Source organism: Zea mays, chromosome 5 (genome assembly GCF_902167145.1).
Source record: "Zea mays cultivar B73 chromosome 5, Zm-B73-REFERENCE-NAM-5.0, whole genome shotgun sequence".
In the NCBI taxonomy this organism is placed as follows: domain Eukaryota; kingdom Viridiplantae; phylum Streptophyta; class Magnoliopsida; order Poales; family Poaceae; genus Zea; species Zea mays.
The window spans coordinates 224,187,330-224,213,552 of NC_050100.1; the positions used below are offsets into that span (position 1 = coordinate 224,187,330).

Genomic DNA, 26,223 nt, shown 5'->3' on the forward strand with positions numbered 1-26,223 from the left:
GAAAGTAGAGCGAACGATAGACATATGGGTCGTTTAAGTAGTCTTGCATCAATCGGATGTGGATGGCTCACGCCAGTTGATGTAGCTCCGCTGCCACGTCCTTCACCTCCCTCTCATTGAAGATCCAGAGACAGGTTTCAGCAACGTGTCCATCATAGTTTGATGTAACATATCTAGCACCTCGTGTTCGATCATCCCAACGTCGAAGCCCGAGGAAGACATTATGACAGTGGTTCGATGGTGTGTAAGGATAGAAGGGTAAAATCGAAGTGGTAAAATGAACCCAAACAGTCCCCTCAATTATAATCCCCTCAATTATAAACAGGTCCATTGACCAACCAACATTAGAGCTAGACCAATCTGTTGGCTCGGCCGCGTCACCGGTAATTATCTTCTCACGTTGGAACCAACCTAACTACTAGTACTAAGGTCATGTTTGGGATGGCTTCTGTCAAAAATTATAGCTTCGATTTTGTAGCTTCAACATAAAACAACTCAAACATATTGTTCAAGTGGGAGGAATGTTTAGCTTACACATGGACTCCAACTTCTGTAATACAATTAATTTGTGTTTCTTTAATTACCTTTGATGATTAGTGCATTATGATAACCAATAGCATGGTGGATAATTTTCGTACACTTTGAAGAGCTTCAAAAATTCTATGAAACTGAACTCTAATTTCAATTTTTTTAAAAAGCTAGAGTTCGACCTATTTGGATAGAACAAGCTAAAATGGACCTGAAATTTTTGAAGTGAAGCCTCCCAAACATAACCTAAATACACCATGTCTAGTTGATCCAAGCAATCCCTTAATGAGACATGCCTAGTTGATCCAGCAAGTATGCACAGCACTATGATCTAAACAACCATGGAACCAACAGATTCGGGCTGAGGTGATGACATTTGTTGAACAACCACAGCCCCGCATGTTGGGTGAAGAAGAAACAGCATAACGTGATCTGCACGGCAGCCGCTAGATTTGCTCACTATTAGGCCTACTTTGGGAACTTCGAATCTCCTTCAGGGTGAGGATTAAAGTGGAAATAAACTAATTCCCTCTCTAATCCCCTTCAATCCCGAAAGGGGTTTAAATTTCAGAGCTAGTTTAAGAATCCCATTTTCACAAGAGATTTCTATTTTTCTAATAATTTTTTTTTAGAAAAATATAAATCTCTTAAATAAATAGAGTTTCCGAACTAGCCCTCGAGAACAAAAGCAAAGCGAGCATACAGCTAGTAATAAAACCAGAAGCTCATGCACATGCTGCCAAAACTGACCGACCCGGTGGGATGTCCCTGAACAGGGGCAAAGCAAAGATTAGCGTATGGGGATCCACCAATAGAGCAGGTCCCCACTCCCCACAGGCCACATATCAGCAGGGCCTGCTTTCATGGAACCATCCTATTCTACTGTTGGATTACACATGGTGGTCCGCGGTCACACAATTCAACCATCAGGCGAGTTTTTCGATCCTGCAAAAGAACCGGCAGAAGAAACGAGGCGTCCATAAGTCCCAACACCTATCTCCATCAACTCTCCTATCTCATTTCTTAGTCAATTCTCGATGAAAGTTTCATAATTATTTAATACGGTAACACATCATCACATTTGGTAACATGGCATTGCAGTTCATTGAAAAATATAGAAAGTTTTATAGGAGATGGTAGAGTTTCATGTGACCGAAACTCTAGTTACCTAGTTTAAATCTAATGTGACAGCAATGAAAACAGTGCATTGAGAATAGTCTTATCTCACCTTTTATTTTAAACTTCAATCTACAAATAATACTATATACCATGTAAAACAATATTTTACACAATCATACGCTTGAACACAGTCTAAACCTACACCTTAGAAATTAGAGGTTTGGAGGGGATTATGAAGGGTCAGAGGAGGGTGGAGAATTTTGACGGACTTCCCTCGATCCCTCACAGGTCCCAACCGGACCTAAGAGCATCTAAACAGTACCTTAAATCAGCGACCTAACTTAAAATATAGGGCTCAAATTCAAAAATAAAAAACAAACGGCTTCATCAATATCTTATTTTAATTTTTGGGCCACTATTTTAAGTCTCATTGTTGGAGATGCAGCATCCGCGGATGAATTCCGTGTGTGGTTATTTTACACATGGCGCCAGAAATAAGAGATGACGTCAATTGCCTACCTACCTAGCTAAAAACTATACGGTACGGGTTTGTTTGGGAGCAAGGATACACAATACGTATGGACTCAATTCAAAGGACAATTACTCGCCAAAAATTGAATCTACTTGATAGATGCAAGTTCTCCCTACGCTAAGGCAATGTTTCTGTGTACAGGCACCCAAAAAAAATCTACCTGGCTGGCCCTGGATCTTGAAAACCTGCAGGACCCCGCTGCCACGAATGGTGGTCCCCTGAGCACGATGGGTAATGACAGAAGCCCCCTCGATTTGATTGTTAACGAAAGCCTTCCCTCGAGCTATTTTGCAATGCTGACGTGGTTTTCCAAATCCCATACCACGACCTTACCATCCAATCCTGTAAGCCGCGTGGCAAGGAGTGTCAAAACATGTTCGAACAATAGAGCTGGAAGCAATTGGAACGCTCAGCTATAAACCTGACGTGCTGAATCGTTTGATAGTACCATCGCTTCCTTTTCTCAAGGGTACAATACACCTGACGATACGAAGAAATTATTAATTAGTCTTTAGGAGATGAAAGTACATCACTGGAAGTACGGAAATAGAGATAAGGAGCTAAAGAGGTTACGTTATGCAATTCTCATGGGCCCCACCACGAGCTTTCGATGGTTCAACAGTGTCGCTACTAGCCCCCTGCTTTGATTGTCCATATAGCTTTCCAAGGGCTTCAGAGAGCTGAAATGTTGTTCCCCCCGGTATTATTAGTTCATGCCTGATGTTGACTTGGTGAGTTCAACTCAATCACAAAGCTTCTCAGTGATCAGAACTTCAGCAGCATTAGATCAGTTTGGCATCAAAATAAATTGGTCAAACACCGCGGAATAGATTACATGTAAATCTTTATGACCGAATTCCAACTGGACCAGGATTGACTACATCCAAACAAAGCCTTACCGAGAACCACTAGCATAAAGGTCAGACTATTGGCTGAAAAGATAGCCATAATAAGACAGCCATTAGAAAACCAAATTTTGCAAGCAGGGTTTGTAATATGTAGCAACTAGGGTGGGGGTGGGGTCATCTTGTATGAACAAACAATTTAAACCAAGCTCAATCATTAAGAAAGGAATTGGTTCACCTAATACTTAACAATTTAGGATAAAGTAAACACTTGATAAACATAGAGTGAACAGCACTCTCACATAATAGCAAAACAAACTCAAGTTATAATATGGACAGGCATTCACTACATAAATTGATGTTATGCAAGACAAGGTATAGACCTGTGAGGCTTTTGAAGCTGATGGAGCAGCTTTCATCTCGTCCAAGAATCTTACGAAACTCCTACATAACAAAAGGTGTAGCTATGGTGAAAAGAAAGCATAAATGTCATGAATGAAAATCAGGGCCGACTTGCATATCCTGTAGAAATGGATTACTGTAAAAAAGAGCAATGGAATATTTTGACAGGGTACTGAGGCTAAAAAGATTAATAGACTTGAAATATCCATAGCAATTTACATGGTTTCTACAGAAAGCAACAACTCAATTCGGAACACTTCAGGGCTACAAGGGAAATGGCATACGAACAATATAAGAAAGATTTTACTATATTGATCTTTGCTTACCAAAGCCCAGTATCATCAGCAGCAAAGATCATAGGATTGCAGTCAAATCCGACACCAACCAATGTGCGCTCAGAGACAAAAAGAACCTGAAAGTTTGAGCAGTTGTTCAAAATTATGAAACACAGAAATCACCACACGCAATTAAATATTATCAGAAGGGAAAATGCTGACCCACATCACGGAGAGGCAGATCACGCAGCGTCAAGTTTTGGGCCACAGGAGAAGATTCAACTTCATCGATGACATAAACCATGGAGTTATGCCCTGGTAATCAATGTTCATGTCAGGGAAACAGCGGCTATTATGCTTTAGGGAACGGTGAAATAATGCAGATTTGACACTCTCAATAGTTCGGTACAGGAGCGAGAACCTGCATAGGCCAATGTCTTCCCACTTGGTGACCACCTTACACCAAATACCCAGGTAGATGATAGATCAAGCTGAGCAATTTGCTGCATCCAACCAGGAGAAAAAATGTTACAAGGGTGAATACTCACTTCCACAGGGAAAGAAAACAAATTATGTTATTCATGATTTGAACTAAACCTATGAGAGATGGGATCTGAGCAAGCATTCCACAACAACAACAACAACAACAACAACAACAACACAGCATAAGGTTAAGGCTTAGCTCAGTGCATGAACAGATTAAGTGTTATTTTCAACGGTAGATGGTATTAGGTGTGTCAATAATCGATAGAATTGAAAAATTGTTACTACTGCCAAAAGTAATAGCCTTATAAGATGTTCAGATGCATGTCATGCCTAGTAAATGGGGAAACATATCTTAACATCGCAAAAGTACAAACTGCAACAAATATTGAAATTACAACCAAACATATGGCACAATATCGAATGGATGGGCTAATAAATACCTCTCCGAATTTTGAATTGGTTGAAGTGCTCGATTGTGATCCCCTGGTCATAAGTGGAAAAGGGTATGAGAAGAATAAAACATTTTCAAGTTTTTAGAATCCTATTAGATGTCAGACCAATGTGTCCCACCTTGTGTCTACACCCTTGATAAAAGTAGAGAACACTCTGCATTTACCATCTGTAGACGTTGTTGCAAGATATATCTGAAGAAATACGAGAGGAAACAAACTATTCTTACATTCAATGGGAACGATCTTGCAGTTGCATTACATGACAATACCGATTCCTACATAGTGGCATACATATACAGAAATTTTACAGGTATAGATGGAGGTTCAGGAATACAACACAAAAGAAACATACTGAGAACACATCAAAAATGTTTTTCTTGTTAGTTTCCTACTGAAACCTCTCATTACTTTAAACTCACATTGTTTGGATGCCATGCAAGACTAGTGACAGAAGATTCATGCCTTTTCCTGATAACCTTGCTAATCCACCTGCGGCACAGTGTATCATATAAGACAGTTAAACATGTGTATCAACACTTCAAGAGTGTCACATAACCCTACGGATTATGAGAACATGATCAAGGACTCGTACTCATAAATCACCAATTGGGAGACGCAACACAAAATAATGGATAACTAAGGTCATCCAAAAATGGTAGTCAACTGATGAAAGAGGGGTGGTAAAGTGGGGTTAAATACCAATTGTTTTCTTGTTCATAATAACAAATACACACAGATTTGGCACCACTTCCCACGGCAAACTTGTTTTCTGTAAACAATACATAAAGAGATTTAAGGAAACAGATAACGATTATTTATGAAAAATAAACAACAAAAACCATACTGGAAAAGTTTTTTCTTCACATGTTTAGTGTACAAGTAATTACGTTCTTTCAACATGGCCAACACGGTGTTCCAGAAAATAAGGCACCTAACACCCTATTCAGCAGAGCTCCAGCTCCAAGAAATCAGCTGGGTATTACTAGCTCCAGAAATATGTGGGTACAGCCAAGTTGTTAGGTTGATATGTTTTCTACCTATTCTAGACAAACAGAAAGAAGTCCCATGGTTCTTGATTTTAGCATACAAACTCTAAAGCTGAGGTGCCAAACGGAGCCTAAGTATTTCATTCATAGTTTGCATCACAGGATAGAAATAGATTAGCATTACAGAATTCAGGTATTGTCTGAGCCTATCATCAAACTTAAGACTCATACTGTGTACGGAATGAAAACTAGGAGAGCATGTGCACTTGGATAATAGTTTCATTTCACCGGTAGAATGAAAAAGGTACATATGTGACAGAAATAGTAAGGGAATTAACTAACCTTTTGGGCTCCACTGAACACATAAAGCTGCACGATTTAACTTTAGAATAACCAGAGTAGGTATCCAATCAGATCCTTCTTGTGTCCAAACATATCTGAGGTCAAATGAAAATATATATATGTACCCACCTATCCCCTGCCAGAGTAAGAAACAAGATAGATCTTCTAGAAATTTGCACTTTGACATATACTTACGAATTTCTATCATGTGAAACTGTTACGATTTTGTTGGATGAATTACTCCAGTCTATTCCCGAAACTATTTGATCATGCTGCAGAATACCAAAAGAAATAAGACAATGAATTGCATTCTAATTACACCGCACAGAAAAAACGTTTATCTACCTTTGACAAAACATGAAGTTTCTCCCACTTGTCTGTGAAGAATTTATAGATATGTACTTCATGGTTGTTTGGGCAAAAGGCAATCACTAGAAGAGAAGAAAAGTTTTTACAGTCAAATTCAAGATTAAACTCCATGATAGGTTCAAATACCAGATAATAACAATAAAAAAACAGAATATCATGTATGTTCAGCAGAATCACTCTAAAGCTAGCCATGCTTCATTGTTAAATTGCACTACCTTTTGTCATCATCTATTTCGGGGGTACATTTCCTAGCAAACAATCAAAATGGCAGCCCCTTATACACCACAAGCAACCCGATAGTAGTGGAAAGCCATGATCTAGTTACCCATACATTTGAAAGCAAATACTTAATACAACCATGAAACCCATAATCTAATTTCTCGACAAGACCACTATCAGCGTATGAGGAAACCCATAACACAGTCAGGGGTGCCTTGATTTATTCAACCATTTAAGGTAACTTGGACGGTTTCTCAAAGAGTGCTTGGGCATTCAAGTAAAAAATACCATGCCTAGCTAGCTTAGAGCTGGTATGATTTCCCCTGCTAGCAAAATGCAGAAATGGGGTAAGTACTATGTCTCCGGAAGGCACCTGGAGCGAGCACCAGTCCATTTCGCATTCGATGAACATTGGTGCCAGCCTGCCAGGACCAGCCCCGGTTGCCAGGATGGTCCATGGTCCCATGGATGAAAACGCATGGTTACCTCATAAGTGTAAACCAGCACAGGATGTAGCGCTAGATACCACATGTATGTTCGGGCTGGCATACCACTACTACTAGCCATGGTGCCGTTTCGGACCGAAGCGCGCGTGAACCAACGATGCGATATAGCTCGGCATCCAGGTGTCCGCAGAACAGCCCCCAGGACGTCGTCAGTCTGAGCGAGAATTTGGTCCCACGATGGCGCGAGAGGGAGGGCGGTACCGAACCGAAACCCTAAGGAGCCGGATCCCGAGCACCCGCGCGCGCGGTAATCAGAAAAGCGGACGAGCTACGGCAGGCGCCCGGCGACTGGGGATCGGAACCGGCTAGCGGGGCGCGGAGAGCGAGATCTAGAGCAGAGGCGGGGAGGGGCGTTTGTCTTACTCGACTGGTCGGGGCTCCAGGCGTGGCAGGTGATACACTCGGCGAACTGGTGGATCGCCGCTGCCGCCATCGGGGAGGGCACGCGAGCGAGGCCAGCGGCGCGGCGAGGGCGGGACGAATTGGTCGACGCTCCCCTTCCCCTGCCAGTGGGCTGTAGTGAAGCGCAGGTCGAGTGGAGGAGAGGTGGATGGAGGCCAATGGAAGCGAAAAATACTACTCCACCTCCACTATACTCTACAGCTAGTAGGCCTGCCAACCGCACAAGGCTGGAGCACGGCCCACCCCAGCAATGGCGGCAGCGAGGGTCCACTGGCTGCCCTCTTGTACGCGATGCCAACAGGACTGGAGAAGGAGAAGAGGAAGAGGAGGGCCCAACCAAACACAGCAAGGGCACAACTGCTAGTGCTTGTTGGCACCTGCCTCGGCCTTTCTTGGCTTCGTCTTGACTCTCCCTCCATCAGCACGTCCGTTATTATTGTTAAACAACGTAGTTGTCGCAGATCCCCGATCCGGACTCCGAACCCTCCCGACAGCAGTAGGGACGTGAGAAGTTGTAGAAGCATGTTCCCTTCCCAGCAACCCAACACAGAGAGGAATAAGAGACACAGTGGATGAAAGCTCTTTCTGTCTATCTTTATTATGATGGGTATGGGTACATATATATAACCTGTGTACCCCTAAGGGCAGTTTCGGTATTAGCCCATTAAACCCCTTTTAGGGTTTCTCAACACTCCCCCTTGGGCGAATACCGTGACGACTTATGTCTCATCAAAACTCCGAAAAACCCAGTGGGAAAAAATGGAGAAAGAGAGCATAGTGCCACTCGATGTATTGCACTTGTTGCCTCGTTAAAAACCATCTGTGAGAAACTTCAGGAAAACTCACAATGGGAAAAAGAGTACAACGGGTGTCTTCAGGACAACTATAACCTTCAAGGTGTATAATATACGATCTTCAGGTCGAATTGTAAGGGCTGAAATTCAGAGGTGATCTCCCTCTGAACCCTGCAGGTCTCTCAAATGTCTCATCCCTATACCTCGTACACATTTTCTGAATGTGACTGCAGGTAAGGATTTAGTGAATAAATCAGCCAGATTATCACAAGACTTGACTTGCAGGATTTTTATCTCACCCTCGTTCTGGAGTTCATGAGGATAAAAATACTTAGGACAGATATGCTTAGTCATATTGCTCTTAATATAGCCCGTTTCCATTTGTGCAACACATGCAGCATTATCTTCATAGATAATGGTGGGGGTATTTGCGGTGTTATAACCACATGACTTCTGGATGTAGTTAGTCATCCGTCGTAGCCAAGCACATTCTCGTGCGGCTTCATATAGTGAGATTATTTCTGAGTGGTTAGTAGACGTCGTTACTAATGTCTGTTTGCACGATCTCCAGGATACAGCAGTGCCACCACATAGAAATACAAAGCCAGTCTGAGATATACCATTATGGGGATCTGACTGATATCCAGCATCAGCATAGCCCACCATAGTCTGGTCCTGATTCTTCGGAAAAAACAGGCCAAGATCTTGAGTGCCTTTGAGGTATCTAAGTATAGTCTTAACACCTACCCAATGTCTTCTGGTTGGGTCTGCACTGTATCTAGCTAGTAGATTTACCGCGAATGCAATATCAGGCCTGGTGCAATTCGCAAGGTACATCAGTGCTCCAATAGCGCTAAGGTAAGGAACTTCAGGTCCCAATGATTTCTCATCATCACTCTTTGGTCTAAATGGGTCGGTATCCATTTCAAGGGATCTCACGACCATCGGGGTCTTTAAAGGGTGAGCTTTAATCATATTAAATCTCTCAAGGACCTTTTTACAATAGGTCGACTGGTGTACAAATATTCCTTCTGGGAGATGCTCGATCTGCAGGCCCAAGCAAAACTTGGTTTCTCCCAAGTCTTTCATTTCAAACTCTGTCTTGAGGTAGGCGCTGGCCTCCTCAATATCCTCAGCATATCCAATGATATTCAAGTCATCAACATAGACCGAAACTATGCAAAAACCCTTCTGGGATTTTCTAATGAATACACAAGGAGAATCTGGATTATTTACGTATCCCTTCTTCAGGAGGAATTCACTGAGCCGATTGTACCACATCCGCCCAGATTGTTTAAGCCCATACAGCGCCCTCTGCAACTTAACGCTGTACATGTTGCGATTTGACTTGGCATCCGAAACTCTCAGCCCATCTGGGACCTTCATATAGATTTCCGAATCCAATGACCCATACAAGTATGCGGTCACTACGTCCATCATCTGCATTTTTAAGTTTAAACCTGCTGCCAGTGATATCAAATATCGGAACGTTGTGCCACTCATTACCGGGGAGTAAGTTTCATCGTAATCGATGCCGGGTCTCTGCGTGAACCCTTGTGCTACAAGTCTCGCTTTGTATCTCACCACCTCATTGTTCGCATCCCTCTTTCGGACGAACACCCATTTGAACCCGACTGGGGTAACATTGGGGGGCGTGCGGGCGACAGGCCCAAATACTTGCCTCTTTGAAAGCGAGAGCAATTCCGTCTCTATTGCTTCTTTCCATTTGACCCAATCTGAGCGCTTCTGGCACTCTGCCATGGACTTTGGTTCAGGATCCTCAGCAATTACAACAGCGATCATAGAGACGAAATCAGTGTCGACAACTGTAGTCTTTCGGTTATATAACTCTCCCGTCTCAACATAGTTTATGGCAATTTCTTCAACTGAATCATCCGGTTCTTTGTGATCTCCCAAGTTATTTGAAACCGGTTGTTCCGAAGTCCTTGTGCTTTTATTTGTGCGCTCATTTGCACTAGGACGTTCACCTTCAAGGTGTGTTACTGCTGGAACATCTGAAAGGAAGCGTGTTGCATTATCTTCAGTAACTTGCTGGTGCAGGCGTCCCCGCTTAGCTGATACTGAATCATCCGGTTTTCTCCCCCTTTTCCTAGGATGGGGAGTACGAGTAGAGTCCATACCCTGCAGAGGTATCTCCACTCTCTCCGGTGCATTTGCCGCAGGAATATGCGACTTCGAAACTCCTCTTATATCAGTAAAGGCATCTGGCAGATTATTTGCTAAGTTTTGCAGGTGTATTATTCGTTGAACTTCAAGTTCGGTTTCTCTAGTGCGTGGGTCAAGCGATTGGATGCTACTAGCACTCCATTCTATTTCTCGGCATTCTTTGTTATTAAGGTACAATCCTCCCCCTAATGCCGGGAAATGCTCTTCATCGAAGATGCTATCAGCGTACCGAGCCGTGAACAGATCCCCGGTTCTAGGCTCTAAATATTTGATTATGGACAGAGATTCATAACCAACATAGATCCCCAACTTCCGGTGAGGTCCCATAGATGTACGCTGGGGTGGTGATATCGGCACGTATACAGCACAGCCGAACTTTCGCAGATGGGAAACCACTGGTTGTTGACCACGCGTTAACTGGTGGGGAGAAGCAGAGTGGTAAGCAGATGGTCTATATTGGATTAAGGCTGCAGCGTGCAAAACTGTGTGTCCCCAACAACTGGTCGGGAGTTTGCTATCTTGTAGAAGTGGCCTGGCTATGAATTTTATTCTTTTAATTAAGGACTCAGCAAGTCCATTCTGTGTATGGACATGCGGTACAGAATGCTCTACATTTATGCCCAAAGCAAGACAATAGTCATTAAAGGCCTTTGAGGTAAACTCTCCAGCATTATCCATCCTGATTGACTGAATGCGGTTCTCCGGGAAGCTCGCACGCAAACGGATAATTTGGGCAATAAATTTTGCAAATGCGTGGTTCCGCGTGGACAACAGGCACACGTGGCTCCACTTAGTAGAAGCATCTATAAGAACCATAAAATATCTGAAGGGCCCTGATAGGGGGTTGATTGGACCACAAATATCACCCTGAAGTCTCTGCAGGAAACTCGGGGACTCAGCCTTTACTTTCAGGTAAGAGGGCTTAGTTATCAGTTTTCCTTTAGCACAAGAGACGCATAGGAAGTCTTTAGGAATTTGTGTGGTTTTCATGCCATGGCCAATAGAGCTAGTTATGATGTTCCGCATCATCCTTAATCCAGGGTGTCCTAGTCTTTCATGCCATACTCGAAAAGACTCAGGATTCTTAAATATAGTAGACATCGCAACAAATTCAGGGGGTGGTTTAATTCTTGAGTAATACAACCCAGAGGAGGTGCCTTGCGCTTTCTCTACCACTTTTGTTTCACATTCGTTTGTTGATGTGATATGGAGGTATTCAGCACCACCCACACATGCAGTTGTAACGTGATAGCCGCTACGACGGATATCTTTGAACGTGAGGAGAGTACGAGTTGCTCCTGGGTATAGGAATGCTTCTTCAATAAAGATCCTAGTACCGTTAGGGAGGACAACAATGGCTCGACCGGAGCCTACAATGCGGCCATTGTTGCCGACAATTGTAGTGATATTCTCAGTCCTCTTCAGGAGTGTCTGAAAATATTTCGTCTCTCTAAGAATCGAATTTGTGGCTGCGCTATCAATCAGGCATGGTTCATCGTTTTCCTCCATCGTGGGAAGTGAGTCTTGTTCTATATAAATAATATATAATATTGATTTAGTTCATCATTCATGATGACAACATATAATAGAGCAAGAACAATTAAACCATGAATGAGGAATAAATAAAATTGCAAAGCAATTAATCTCAATCAACCAAATAGTATGGGCTCAGCAGGAGCATTTATTACATCATAACCAAATAAATGTTCTTCTAGAAATAAAATTGCTATGGAAATAAATGTGGAGCTAATGACTGATAACGTGATCGACTACGGGAGATCATCAGTATCGAAATCGAAGTCGACTTTGCCTAACGGAGTACCGTTCTTAGCTGTGGCATCGACATTTATGGCAGCATGCTCAAACTGTGCAGCAGGCTGAGGCAACTCAAGGTGCTCTCCAGTTGTGGCGTCTACAGGCGCCTGGATAAAGTGAGCCTCTGAGTTCTGGCGTTTCTTTCATTCCTGATATATGTCAATCAGGTATTTCTTAGTGGTGCATGTACGGGACCAGTGCTGCTGAGACCCGCACCTGAAACATATTTCGCCACCATGCTTTAAGGCACTTGCATCGCCCTGCTGGGGGTTGCTTTTGCCTTTGTCTTTGCCTCTGCTAGGGCAAGCTCCGCGTAGTCAGTCTTGCTGCCTTCAGCCATAACATGTCACGCAAAATTAACTCCAGGTTAATTAGGCGTGCCAATTATCCATAACATAAATTTAAATGGTTGTACGTGCATTATTCTATTTATATATAAATAAAATAGAATAAAATGATGTACGGAACGTATATATAAAAAATCATAAGCATGCATTTTTATTATTTTCAACAGGAAACACAAAATAAATAATGCAGCTAGCCACCTTGCGAAACTCACGATCGCAACGGCCCCGATCAGAAAATGTTGCATGCCACAGGAATATGCGGGGGGCTACCTTTCCTTTTTTTTCCTAAAAGAACGTCAACCGCCATATGTATGCATGCGGCCATGCACCATGCGAGATTTTCCTGAGTGCACTCAAAAATAGATTCGTGCATGGACGAGGCATGCATGGACCATGAGCCTATGCGGCATGCAGCCACAGACGAACCGCATCTCGCGCGAGAAAGGTGGCAACTATTCATGCAGATCCTAGAAAAAAGGATCACGGATATGGGCAGTATGGGCGGTGGCAGTGCCGCTAATTCAGGCCTCAATGCCATGAAGGTGCGGCTCCAGGCCTCGCGACGGCGGCGGATCACACAACGTGTGGCCAGCAGGGCCATCATGTATCGAGCATGAGCTTCGTCGATGGGCGGAGCGAATTTGTGTGGCGCGGCGTGTGCATGGCCACCGGCGGGATAGTCCATGCGAGGCATAGCGCGAGAGCCGGTGACTGCGTAGTCTATGACGATGAGAAGCACAAACTTGCGACAAGATGGTGGCATAGTAATACTACTCTTTTTCCACGGTAGACAGTAAATTACAGATCTACTTCATACCGCTTTTCTTGTGTCGATGAACGGAAGCGAAGCCTGTCGCGTAGGACAGTTCGGCAAGGCCAGAGGACCTGCCGGCGTGATGGAGAGTCGGTGCCGATCGGATCCACGAGTCGGGGTAGAGCAGTGCTGATGACGTGTTAAACAACGTAGTTGTCGCAGATCCCCGATCCGGACTCCGAACCCTCCCGACAGCAGTAGGGACGTGAGAAGTTGTAGAAGCCCGTTCCCTTCCCAGCAACCCAACACAGAGAGGAATAAGAGACACAGTGGATGAAAGCTCTTTCTGTCTATCTTTATTATGATGGGTATGGGTACATATATATAACCTGTGTACCCCTAAGGGCAGTTTCGGTATTAGCCCATTAAACCCCTTTTAGGGTTTCGCAACAATTATTCTCCTTATCACACTTTTGCCCCCAAGCATTTTCAGCCACTTTTGCCCCCAAGCATTTTCAGCCTTTCTTTTCCCACGATTCCTCCCTACGAAACACGTGGATACACTAACGAGCGGTGCGTGCGTGGATTGCAGTTGCAGCATGCGGCCCATCTAGTGCGGTGTAACGAGCTCAGCAGGCCGTGCCTCTGCCATGGCCCATGGGCCAGGGGTGCGTGCACATCCCGATCGTCCCTCCCGCGTCTGCTGACCGCTACATGCTACTGTATCGACTCTATCTTGTTGTAGCAGGTCGGCATTGGATTCGGATAGACACATGCACCTGCCTGCCTGCTACGCATAGATCCGCCCGTCCGGGTCCGGGCCTCACACCGTTACACTGAACGTGCACAGTCTGACACACAGGCACGCGCACAACACAAACAGAGCATGCGCATGCGTCGCCAGGTGACGTGGGGCGCAGGCATCGGACCCTTTCGTTACATGCTTTCAAGACGGAATTATTGTTAGCACAAATTATACAGCAGACCACAGACAAGAACAAGATGGTCCATTCCACTCGCATCGATGGATGCTACACACAAACCACCAGAGCGACGAGGAATCGCGGTCGCAGGCCGGCGATCGCATCGTCACGGTCCAGGTCGCCGTCGCCGGGGATATAGGGCACGGGTGGCAGCGGCAGACACGATGCAAAAGGAAACCCCACATGGCCACATCGCACCGCCCAGCCGGAGGAGCGACGGTCGCTCAGCTCTCGACCCCACTCCCCTTCTTCCCACACCCCCTCGTGATAGTGGTTCCCACGTACAGCCCGGTCCACCTGTCCGAATCCGGTGTTGCCGTCCAGGTCCGTTGCAGCACATATGTGAGCAGCCGCATCCGGCCTTCCTCTTCCTCCTCCCCTCTCCCCCGTTGGCTTGTTCAGTTGCTCTTCGTCTCCTCCCCTCCCCTCCGCCGGCTCTCCGGCCCCTCTTCGTCCCCCCTCATCCTCCGCGCACATTTCCAGACGAGGAACCAGGGAGGCTAAGTGCAGGAAGGCAGGATGCAGTACAAGAACCTGGGCCGGTCGGGGCTCCGCGTCAGCCAGCTCTCGTACGGCGCGTGGGTGACCTTCGGGAACCAGCTGGACGTGAAGGAGGCCAAGGCGCTGCTGCAGGCGTGCCGGGACGCGGGCGTCAACTTCTTCGACAACGCCGAGGTGTACGCCAACGGCCGCGCCGAGGAGATCATGGGCCAGGCCATCCGGGACCTGGGCTGGCGCCGCTCCGACGTCGTCATCTCCACCAAGCTCTTCTGGGGCGGCCAGGGCCCCAACGACAAGGGCCTCTCCCGCAAGCACGTCGTCGAGGGCCTCCGCGCCTCGCTCCGCCGCCTCGACATGGACTACGTCGACGTCGTCTACTGCCACCGCCCCGACGCCTCCACGCCCGTCGAGGAGACGGTGCGCGCCATCAACTGGGTCATCGACCAGGGCTGGGCCTTCTACTGGGGCACCTCCGAGTGGTCCGCGCAGCAGATCACCGAGGCCTGGGCAGTCGCCAACCGCCTCGACCTCGTGGGACCCATCGTCGAGCAGCCGGAGTACAACCTCTTCTCCAGGCACAAGGTGAGCTCGGAGTACATGGTTACTCATTCAATCTCCCCAAAATCTCGATTTGTTTACCGATTCATGATAATGCGGCGGCGGCGCCACCTCTCTCTCTCTCTCTCTCTCTCTCTCTCTCTCTCTCTCTCGTACAAAACAATCCAATCCTATCCTATTCCGAGATGGAGGATTTGGTACTTGCGGCGCTGTTCACCACCGGCATACGCGGATCCCAGATGCCTTATTACTTCCTCCTACTTAAACTGTCAGTACTGCTAATTTGAGTATAGTATAATATAGTACTAGTATTGTTCAGTTAACCGTACTCTCCGGATTTTGACTCTGGAGCACCAGCGGTGGCGGCAGTTTTTCTTTTCCATGTCCGGGAGCACAGTACTGTTGAAATGCATGCGGAGGGCAGGTTTGGTTGGTTTAATTCTAGTTCGGTACGATTATCCCCTGCTGCGGAAGTATGTCACCCACCGTACATTGGCGGTGTGGGTGGAATAATGGTTCGTTGGTTCTTGCCATCTATTCTCTCTTTGATTTGATGATGCAAAGTAGATCCATTCTCCATCAGCAACCTGCCTGGTTTCCTTTGCTCATGAGAGCATTGGTTTGTTCCAATGATGATGACACATTCCCTTTCTCAGCCGCCATGCTATGGACAGCTTAGTGCAAGAATGGAAGGGATTTTTTCCCCAACAATAGAGAAACCCAGCTTGATGTTTAGTTGTTGTCGAGCAATCAACTCAGTATTGGTCTGAACTCACTATCAAACTGAAGCCACCAACCTATCACTGTCAATGCTGCATTCAATTAGCTGGCAGTGGTTGCTCATTCCAGATTAGGAGCTCACTACACAAGATTGTAGATCATGCAAGTTGCCTTCGCATTTGGAGTTCACGTTCAACTCTTACTACACTGAAGTGCTGCAGCTGAGGTGTAGAAGCGTTACAAAGTTCACGATGAAACCAAAGGGGAAAAAAAGCTTGGTCGATGGGGTGTGGTTAATAGTACAAGGTTGTAGGTAGCTATTAGTCTATTACTGCAAGGGTTTTTTTCTCTGTCGATACCTGAATAATCTTGGAAGACTTGGGATATTTAACTGCATTACCTTTGATAGATCCAATGAAACATGTTCTTTTAATACAGAAATTGAAAGAGAAAGTTATGTAGTCTACTTTTTGGAGGAGCTCCTAAATTAGGATTCGTATTTGTCTTATTTGCTGGTCTGTTTCCTAGTCTAACTCTGTTCTCTGTCGGATTCTTGTATTTCTGTTCTTGTTAATGGAGATGGGGGCAGCCTCAACAACAACAACAACAACAACAAAGCCTTTTTGTCCCAAGCACGTTGGGGTAGGCTAGAGATGAAACCCCGTACGAAAACCTCAGAGCTCAACCCCCAAAGAGGAAAAAGGGGAAACAAAGGCAAAGGAGAACCGAAAAACGATGAAACGGGGAAACACATAAAAGAGATAAAACCCACAAGAACCAGCAAGATCTAAATGGGCACAAGAAAAGGTCAAACGATTAAAGAGGAAAAGCGAAAACTATAAATCAAGGTTCTGGCACGTGAATCGCACACTTCCACCCCTTCCTATCCACGGCGAGCTCTTTATCAATATTCCACTCCTTCAGGTCCCTCTTCACAGCCTCTGACCACGTCAAGGTTGGTCGACCTCTACCTCTCTTCACATTCTCAGGACGCCTAATTATTCCGATATGCACTGGTGCCTCCTCAGATCTTCGTTGGATATGTCCAAACCATCTCAAACGATGTTGCATAAGCTTCTCCTCAATTGGCGCCACTCCTACCCTCTCTCGTATATCATCATTCCGGACTCGGTCTCTCCTTGTGTGGCCATATATCCAGCGCAACATACGCATCTCTGCCACGCATAGTTGTTGGACATGTCGTCTTTTAGTGGGCCAACATTCTGCTCCATACAACATAGCCGGCCGGATTGCTGTCCTGTAGAATTTGCCTTTTAGTTTGTGTGGCACCCGGGGGTCGCATGAGACACCCGCCGCTTGCCGCCACTTCAACCATCCAGCTTTAATTCTATGACTGACATCCTCATCGATGTCTCCATCCTTCTGAAGCATTGATCCTAAGTAACGAAAAGTGTCTTTTTTGGGTACCACTTGCCCATCAAGACTAACATCGCCATCTTCATACCCCATGGCACTGAAATCACACTTCATATATTCCGTTTTAGACCTACTAAGCCTAAAACCTTTTGCTTCCAGCGTCTGCCTCCACAATTCCAACTTTTGCGAAACACCACTCCTACTCTCCTCAATAAGTACCACATCATCGGCAAAAAGCATACACCACGGTATATCTCCTTGTATGTCCCTTGTGACCTCATCCATCACCAAAGCGAAAAGATAAGGGCTCAAAGCCGACCCTTGATGTAGTCCTATGTTAATTGGAAAGTCATCGGTGTCCCCATCACTTGTTCGGACACTTGTCACAACATTAGTGTACATATCTTTAATAAGATTAATGTACTTTGTTGCTACTTTGTGTTTTTCCAAGGCCCACCACATTACACTCCTAGGTACTTTGTCATAAGCCTTCTCCAAGTCTATAAAGACCATATGCAGGTCTTTCTTTTGTTCTCTGAATCTCTCCATAAGTTGCCTTAGTAAGAAAATGGCCTCCATAGTTGATCTCCCGGGCATGAAACCAAACTGATTTTGGGTCACGCTCGTCATCTTTCGCAGGCGGTGTTCAATGACTCTCTCCCATAGCTTCATTGTATGGCTCATGAGCTTAATTCCACGGTAATTAGTACAACTTTGAACATCTCCTTTGTTCTTGAAGATTGGTACTAATGTACTCCGCCGCCACTCGTCGGGCATTCTGTTTGTCCGAAAGATGGTGTTGAAAAGCTTAGTCAGCCATACTATCGCTATGTCTCCAAGGCATCTCCATACCTCGATAGGGATACCATCAGGGCCCATCGCCTTTCCTACCTTCATCCTTTTTAGCGCCTCCTTAACTTCATATTCTTGTATCCTTCGTACAAAACCCCTGTTGTTGTCATCGAATGGTTCGTCCAATTCTATTGTAGAACTCTCACTCCCTCCATTGAACAATTTGTTGAAGTACTCCTTCCATCTGTTCTTGATCTCTTCATTCTTCACTAATAGTTGGTTTGCTTCATCCTTGATGCATTTGACTTGGTTGACATCCCTTGTCTTCCTTTCACGAATCTTGGCCATCCTATAGATATCCTTTTCTCCCTGCTTTGTGTCCAACCGTTGATAAAGGTTGTCAAAGGCTTGACCCCGGGCTCTACTAACCGCTCGCTTTGCAGACTTCTTCGCTATCCTATACTTCTCTATGTTTTCCGCACACTTGTCATGATGGGGGCAGCCTCATTCTTGGAAAAAAGAGAGGAGATTCAATCTGCATCTTGAGTGTCTAGGGTATTATAACATCTTAGTTTACATGTTTTTGTCGGCCATGACCATGGCATTTAGGTACATTTCACTTGGGATATTCCTCATTGTTCAGTTCAATGAACATTTCTTTTTCATGTCTGTTTTTTTGTCAAAATTCGGTGAGCATTGTTAGATTATTGTCTTCTGTTATGGGCCTCGGCCCGGCCCATATAACTATATCATATATGTACAGTACTCAGCCCACTTGAGGGACTTGGGTTTTTCTCCCAACAAGCATATATTTCAAAGAACGAGAGCTCGAAATAGTAACAGGCTTGCCGTTAAACAGTATATAAATGTTATTTCATTTCAGTGTTTGGTGATTCAGATACAGTTTGTTGCATACCTAATCACGCAGTTCAGCAGATCGATACCAGCATGCCAGCATGAAGCGTTCTGGCATGGCACTGCCATTTTGCATGACTGGAATCATCCGTGTTTTTTTTTCTTTGGTAGTCCTTTGTGTGGATGTATTCTGTTTGATATTCCATGGTTAAATAATGAACACTATTTGCCCATGAATAGTTTTAAAAAAAGTCAAACAGATCACCCTGTGCATGTAGTTTTTATTACAAGAACTAATAGCACACTGCTTTTCTGCAGGTTGAGTCTGAGTTTTTGCCACTTTACAGCACCTATGGCATCGGATTGACTACATGGAGTCCTCTAGCTTCAGGAGTACTAACTGGAAAATATACCAAAGGGAACATACCTGCTGATAGCAGGTTTGCACTAGACAATTACAAGGTATTTGGGGGACCTTTTTTATAATATGGCAGTACTCATTCTCTTAAGTCTTAACTAGTAGTTGATTTGCATGAACCAGAATAATCAATTTGCATTCTGTTCTACAATTCCACTTTGAGATGGAGATTTTTTTAATAAAGGGAATCCCCAATCCAATCGCTTCTAAAATATAAAAGCTACCGATTTCCGTTAAGCAACACCAGTGTTCAACTGCAAAGCTAATGTATCGTTATAATAATCATTATATATTAGCTCATGATCGGCAGATGCCAGACTGCATAATGAATGTATAATGTAGCATAACTTTTCTGGGATTAAGTTTACTTGTAGCAGCTACTAGCTTCGGTGCTGTTTTCTCTTTATGTTATGTATATCTTTATTTTGTTGGTATTTTTCTTCTGGTTACTTTATTATAGCTAACCCGTTTCTTGTGGCTTGGGTTTCCAGAACCTGGCAAATAGGTCCCTGGTTGACGACACGCTTCGAAAAGTGAATGGGCTAAAACCTATCGCCGCTGAACTCGGCGTTTCGTTAGCTCAACTCTCCATTGCTTGGTGCGCGTCAAACCCCAACGTCTCATCCGTGATCACTGGAGCCACCAAAGAAAGCCAGGTGCATTTTCCGAACTCCGGTGTTCTTCTGAGGATCTCGACTTCTGTAAGCAATGTAGTAGGGAATACTCTGACCCGTTTGGCAAACCACATGAACAGATCGTGGAGAACATGAAGGCTCTAGATGTCATCCCACTGCTGACGCCGGAGGTCGTTGACAGGATTGAGGCGGTGGTCCAGAGCAAGCCCAAACGCACTGAATCATACAGGTGAAGGCGGTACGTACGGGCCTACGTGAGTGTTCGTCCGAATGGAGTTTAGGCCTCTCCAGTGACTTGGGGGGTGTTTGGTTTCTAGGGACTAATTTTTAGTCCCTCCACTTAATTCTATTTTAGTCCCTAAATTACTAAATATAGAAACTAAAACTCTATTTTAGTTTCCCTATTTAACAATTTATGAACTAAAATGGAATTAAGTGAAGGGACTAAAGTTTAGTCCCTATAAACCAAACACCCCCTTGATTTCACGAAATTATATCCATGGAACATGGTCCCGTGTATTCTTTCTGGGCGTCCGCAGTCGTGGTGCTGTGTTCCAAACATCTGTCCGTCCTGTGTGTATTCTGCCTGCGTTTCAGATTCAGATTTTTTTATTTTGGACTCAATCAACGCTGCACTGTGTGTTTGAATGCACTATAGCTAAGAGTTAGTTAGTTAAAAAATTGCTAGCTGACGTGATCTATAAGCACACACGTCAAACTTGCAGCTCTGGCTGGAGATGAGGCATAGGCAAGGATGCGGTCAACAAGCATGTGCGGTGGCACTACGGCTCGATGTCGATGAGGTTGAGCCAGGCGGAGATGCGGTCGACGGATCTCCGACTTGACGGCTAGCCAAGGTGACCTGACAAATCTTTAGATTGGCGAAACGTTCACGGCAACAACGCTCGTGTGTAGGGATGGCAACGGGCACATTTTACCCGCGTGCCCGCGGGTAAAAACCCTATAGGGTGCAGGTTTGGGTGTAAGTTTGTACCCGTGGGTACGGGTACGGGTTTGATTCTCAATCCGACGGGTTTTTTCTCGTGGGTATGAAAATGTTGTACCCGTGCCCGCAAACCCGCATACCCGCGCGCGTGTGTATATATATATGTATGTATATATATATATAATATGACAACTTGTGGGTATTGTGCCCGCGGGTGTACCCGCGGGTGCCATAAACCCGCGGGTAGCGGGTTTGGGTAACATACGCTACTCGTCGCGGGTAGCGGGTGCGGGTACGGGTTTAACATTAATCTCGCGGGTACGGGTTTGTAATCTCTATACCCGCGGGTTTTAAACCCGTTGCCACTCGTGTGGTAGAGGAAAATAAACTCGAAAAGAGACTTTGCGGGGTTCAAAAAAAAATTATTTCATTACATGGACCTCACATTGTTTTTTATAACACTAAAGGCAAGACATGTTCGATTTGCTACCTGACTTGTCATACTTTATCTAACTTTTTTGTCTAAGGTTAGTTATTCAATTCGAAATACTAACATTAGGCAAAATGTGACACATTTAGCTACGAACCAAACAGGCTCTAACTAAATTCGTTTTTTTTTATGCATGGGTGTCCTACCCTGCGATGTGTTAGTCGTGTTGCTCTTAGGGCATGAATCACAACAGTAAATTTTAAATGAAATTCAAATTCGCCTCACCCCACGCGTCTCAGCAAATCAAGGTGCTCTCTCCATCCTTCTGGTTCAAACACACAAAAGACCATGCTTGTTCAGTTTGAGAGACGGAAAGCAATAACAGAACAAGCCCAGAACATTGAACAGCCGGCCTTCTTTTCTCTTTCGCATCTTAGGTGGCTACAAGATGACACTGTATTGTCGCCCTTTTATTCATCGTATATAGAGTAGTGTTTGTGAAGAAAAAAAATACGGATTTCGAATATATTACAAATGCAGCAGGCTTATGCTGCTCAAGGATGGATGTTTTTTCTGCGCCTCTACTTCGCATCCTTAGACAGAAAATTATGTGCCTGGATGTCCCTCACGTTGGAGAGTCCATCCACCGCGTCTCCCCGCTCGAACACAGCTGCTGCCCCCATTCCAGATCCTGCGATTGTTACGACACATCATGGTCAACTACAGCAGATCAAACTACATCTATGCGTTGTCATGCTTTGCCTATACACGTTAGTATGTGATAACTGATAAGAGACTAACCGATATACATGGTTGTCACGTTTAAATGTAGTTTTTAATAACACTGGTGATAAGTAAGACTAACCGATACACATGGTGACAACACCAAATCTGCAGTCTCTGCCCCGGCGCTTCATTTCATTTAGAAGAGTAGCCACACACCGGGCACCTGAACGATACAAAGAATCACAAGTTTAACCGACTTTGCTCAGGAAAAAAAAAATCCAGTAATAGGTACCAACAGCAATGGTAGAGCAGATAATCTCACATTAAAGTAGACATTCCATTACCTGTTGCACCCAGAGGGTGTCCAAGGGCAATCGCGCCTCCATTTACATTTACTTTGGAACGGTCCAGCCCCAACTTGTTGCAGCAATAGACAAACTGAGAGGCGAAGGCCTAAGCATGGATGATTCAGTAATCAGATGTTATGGATAAATAGGTGAGAGAAGAGGGTGTAGATCAAGGCAATCGACACAGACCTCATTCAGTTCAAACAAATCAATGTCTCCAATCTCAAGGCCTGCAGACTTCACAGCAGCAGGAATGGCCACGGCAGGACCAACGCCCATAACAGCTGGATCCACTCCAACAGCCGCAAAGCTCCTAATAGACGATACCAAGCAGCGTTAAATGTAACAAGGAATTGAGCAAAATGTGTCTGAACATCGACGACAAACACAACGTGGACTAATCAAGATAGGGCAGATTGGGCAACCTGAAAACACCAAGAATGGGCAGCCCTTTCTTCAGAGCCACAGATCTTTTCATGAGAAGAACAGCTCCAGCACCATCACTCACTTGACTGGAATTGCCTACACAGTTTGATTGGTTTATCAGATAACGTTTCAGCAGAGAAAAAATCTAGCTGCAAAAGGAGGGTCACCAGAAAAAAGCAATACCTGCAGTTGTAGTCCCATCCTTTTTAAAAACTGGTTTCAGTTTCGCCAATCCAGATGCTGTGGTCCCTGGCCTAATCCCATCATCAACTGATATCACAACTTCCTTCTCCTCTCCAGTTTTAGGATCAACGATCTGCAGAATATGGAGTGTTAGCAAACGCTCGAAATAATACATATCAAAGAACTCTTCTGTTCCTAGGTAACCAGATTGATAATTTGGTCAGACAACAAGCACATTAGTTACTTGTATAAGTTGACATAGTTACAAACTACTTTAACTAAAGTGGTTGCTAGTTTCTACTTGAAAGAAGTGGGGGGAGGGGGGAGAAGAGTTTCAATCCATCTTACCTTTGTTGGCACGGGGACGATCTCATCCTTGAATTTTCCAGAGGCCGTGGCTGCAGCAGCTCTCCTATGAGACTCAGCCTGACAAAAAAAAGCTTTAGTTGTTATATTAACCGGAAAACCCCAGATAATTAATTCATACAGTCGATGCTTAATGAGGAACTCACGGCGGCCTGATCTTGCTCTTGCCTGGTTACACCATATCGATGGGCAACATTTTCAGAAGTAATTCCCATGGGCAGAAGACAATCCTGTGCTTTCTGGAATGCGCTTATCTGCAAGGAGAGAGAAAAATGTGTTACGAGAGTTTCCTTTTTGTGTAAAAAGGAAAAAACTATTTCAATTTACATTGTGGTTATAATCCTTACTTTTGGGTTAACTTGTCCTTCCCAAGCAATGGAATTTATGGACATGGATTCCAAACCAGCACCAATCCCTGTTTAGAGGGAGAGCAGCGATTCAGCAGCCAAACTAAAGCACAAGAGCGAAAGTAGCATGTATATTCAGATACTAAGTACCTATGTCATAGTAACCAGCCTTTATAGCAGCTGCGACATCAGCTACTGCCTGTAGCCCAGATGAACACTGGCGGTTGACAGTTCTAACAGGGACGGTTTCTGCAACAACAACATCATCATGGGATGCATCATTATCTCTTCTTTTTTTGTCCACCAGAAGATAGGATCGTCTTCTTCATATTAGGTAGCATGCATGATCGTAAACAACAGTTATCAGTTACCAGGGAATCCAGCAAACAACGCAGCCATCCTGCACTCGTTTGCACGCTGGGAACCAGGGCCAAGCACCGTCCCAACGACGATGTCACCGATGTCAGCTGGATTGATTCTAGTGTTGTCCAGAACAGCCTGGACGGAAGGGAAACACAAAGGTAACAGAACCGATGAGTGCGTTCAAGTCGGTTGCGATGGGAACTCTCACCGTCTCACGCATGATTGTCAAGCATGGTGAGCCACTTGATGTGAAATGGGAGCAGAGAGAGAGAAATTAAAAGACAACAAAAGGGAAGGGAAGGGAACCTTGAGAACAACAGTGAGGAGGTCCTCTGGGTAGGTGTCCTTGAAGCCTCCTCGCTTGGCCTTGCATATCGGCGTCCTGTAGGCACTGCAGTGACACGCACGCCGTACGCATTATTTCTTCGGTAGATACAGTGATGGTGCGAGCACTAAAACAGCAGAGCCTAGCTAGTGATTCCCTCACACAAAAGGAATGCACACGTAGGTCGACTTCGAAGGTTCTTTTCTTTTTTGTCGAACCGAATTCAAACAGATTTGACTAGCTTGGATGTGCATCTGTGCGTGGTTTCCTTGACGGTTGACGCTATGACTATCAATCGTAAATTAAGTCGGCTTGGGTGATAGCCTAGTAGTACGTATGTTACAGTACAAGGTAATTAATTAATAATAAATATAAGCAGGTTAGTTAATTCGTTGAGTTTCCCCGTCGCCGAGGCCGAACCAGGCCTGAATTAAGTTATCGAGCAGGATCACATAAGGAGGAAAGGAACAGAAAAGGAAGAAAAGAGTATATCGGAGAGAGAGAGAGAGGGGAGGAACCGTTGGAGGCAAGAGGGAGGGAGGCTTACGCGACGACGACGACATCGTCCCCGAAGGAGGAGGACCTCTGGTAGGCGGCGCTGTCCCCGGCCGCGCACGCCGACGCCTGCACCGTCACACAGACGCAGCAGGGAATCGATCAGCCAACCCAATTCGATCGGATCCGATCCAGTCCGTGAGAATGAGAGGGATGAACAGAGCAGCAGATCGGGACGCTCACCGCAAGCTGAGGCTGCGAGGAGGCGGCGGAGGGGGAGGGGAGGAGGTGCGCCAGGAGGACCCGCTGCCGATCGATCGCCTTCTCCATGGCTGGGTTGGCTCGCTTCGCTTTCGCTTGCCGGCGGGCGTCGTGGTTATCCAAGGAGACGGAAGCGGACGGCCGGACGCGGTTGCCGGGGAGGGTCTGGAGAATTGATTGTTCTTTTTTTCCCTCTCTCTCAACCTCTTATCGGCGCCGCGCCGGCACGTCACCGCCACGCCACCGCAGTATGGACGGGCTGGCACGGATCTCGATTGCACTCGGCAAGATCAGGATCACACGCACCAGTCCATCCATGCCCCATGCCATGACCCTCTAGAAGTAGAAGTGGCCTTTGCTTGCACGTTTTAGATACGTGTTTTTTTTTTCTTTTCTTTTTGCCATTCTCGATCGGTCACTCCACCGTTTGTACCGTCTTCTCGTGATGTTATTTATTTATTTATTTATCATATCAATGGATCTCAATTTGGGCTGCTCCATATATTGCCTCAGACTAACGGTAACGCTGCCCCTGGGCAGCCCCCGCCCCTTGCATGTCGTCTGTAAGGGATACTCTACGGCCGCAGCGGTGTCCCTACAGCGCCCCTACGTGCCGGCCCTCTTCTCTTTCCCCCAGATCTAGCGTGTCACTATTCATCCCCTAAACACTATGCTGTTGGTCCACGAGTAATTGTTAGTAGATAAAAATTTGATAGTTGATATAGAAAATGATATTTTATAGTTGTAGTGGGGTATAAGGGAAGTATTTAGGGAGAACCGCTACGGAAGATGAAAAAATAGGGGAAAAA

At 45.2% G+C, this 26,223-nt stretch overlaps 3 protein-coding genes across 13 annotated transcripts; 1 reads left to right on the top strand and 2 right to left on the bottom strand.

Moving 5' to 3' along the window:
- Positions 1-1,118: 1,118 nt before the first annotated feature.
- Positions 1,119-12,584, bottom strand: LOC100384689 (Actin-related protein 2/3 complex subunit 1A). 11 transcript variants are annotated; one of them, XR_004849247.1, is made up of 16 exons: positions 7,425-7,830; positions 6,313-6,398; positions 6,163-6,239; positions 5,968-6,062; positions 5,339-5,408; positions 5,059-5,128; positions 4,758-4,831; positions 4,628-4,670; positions 4,123-4,204; positions 3,928-4,016; positions 3,753-3,838; positions 3,408-3,468; positions 2,753-2,896; positions 2,601-2,659; positions 2,340-2,521; positions 1,119-1,473 (listed from the first exon to the last, which is right to left on the bottom strand). XR_004849247.1 is itself a non-coding variant. In XM_008645953.4 (15 exons), the coding sequence occupies exons 3-15, from the start codon at positions 6,173-6,175 to the stop codon at positions 2,463-2,465; spliced, it is 942 nt and encodes a 313-aa protein (XP_008644175.1). In that variant the 5' UTR covers positions 6,176-6,239; positions 6,313-6,398; positions 7,425-7,820; the 3' UTR covers positions 1,214-2,462. The 11 variants fall into 11 exon arrangements, 2 of the variants coding, with proteins under 2 accessions (XP_008644175.1, NP_001353800.1); XR_004849244.1 differs by having other exon boundaries at positions 2,753-3,111; NR_159488.1 differs by having other exon boundaries at positions 1,236-1,473; positions 2,753-2,859; positions 7,425-7,621.
- A 2,196-nt stretch (positions 12,585-14,780) lies between these two features.
- Positions 14,781-20,527, top strand: LOC100282429 (voltage-gated potassium channel beta subunit). The gene is made up of 4 exons (NM_001313850.1): positions 14,781-15,426; positions 19,465-19,608; positions 20,056-20,220; positions 20,319-20,527. The coding sequence occupies exons 1-4, from the start codon at positions 14,863-14,865 to the stop codon at positions 20,430-20,432; spliced, it is 987 nt and encodes a 328-aa protein (NP_001300779.1). The 5' UTR covers positions 14,781-14,862; the 3' UTR covers positions 20,433-20,527.
- A 1,498-nt stretch (positions 20,528-22,025) lies between these two features.
- On the bottom strand, positions 22,026-25,568 carry LOC100192501 (acetyl-CoA C-acyltransferase-like protein). The gene is made up of 14 exons (NM_001137721.1): positions 25,397-25,568; positions 25,206-25,282; positions 24,640-24,724; positions 24,342-24,468; positions 24,121-24,219; positions 23,971-24,038; positions 23,770-23,877; positions 23,606-23,683; positions 23,258-23,390; positions 23,074-23,170; positions 22,838-22,961; positions 22,646-22,754; positions 22,441-22,524; positions 22,026-22,266 (listed from the first exon to the last, which is right to left on the bottom strand). The coding sequence occupies exons 1-14, from the start codon at positions 25,481-25,483 to the stop codon at positions 22,157-22,159; spliced, it is 1,386 nt and encodes a 461-aa protein (NP_001131193.1). The 5' UTR covers positions 25,484-25,568; the 3' UTR covers positions 22,026-22,156.
- Positions 25,569-26,223: the final 655 nt, after the last annotated feature.

Excerpts from the sequence above, each read along its gene's own strand:
- LOC100384689 (NM_001366871.1), bottom strand. The coding sequence starts at position 7,494 with ATGGCGGCAGCGGCGATCCACCAGTTCGCCGAGTGTATCACCTGCCAC. Across the intron at positions 2,860-3,407 it reads CAGCTTCAAAAGCCTCACAG|CTCTCTGAAGCCCTTGGAAA; the intron begins GTCTATACCTTG and ends ACAACATTTCAG. Across the intron at positions 2,660-2,752 it reads GCCCATGAGAATTGCATAAC|GTGTATTGTACCCTTGAGAA; the intron begins GTAACCTCTTTA and ends TCGTATCGTCAG.
- LOC100282429 (NM_001313850.1), top strand. The coding sequence starts at position 14,863 with ATGCAGTACAAGAACCTGGGCCGGTCGGGGCTCCGCGTCAGCCAGCTC. Across the intron at positions 15,427-19,464 it reads ACCTCTTCTCCAGGCACAAG|GTTGAGTCTGAGTTTTTGCC; the intron begins GTGAGCTCGGAG and ends GCTTTTCTGCAG. Across the intron at positions 19,609-20,055 it reads TTGCACTAGACAATTACAAG|AACCTGGCAAATAGGTCCCT; the intron begins GTATTTGGGGGA and ends TTGGGTTTCCAG.
- LOC100192501 (NM_001137721.1), bottom strand. The coding sequence starts at position 25,483 with ATGGAGAAGGCGATCGATCGGCAGCGGGTCCTCCTGGCGCACCTCCTC. Across the intron at positions 24,220-24,341 it reads GTTGTTTGCTGGATTCCCTG|AAACCGTCCCTGTTAGAACT; the intron begins GTAACTGATAAC and ends TTGTTGTTGCAG. Across the intron at positions 22,525-22,645 it reads ACACCCTCTGGGTGCAACAG|GTGCCCGGTGTGTGGCTACT; the intron begins GTAATGGAATGT and ends TGTATCGTTCAG.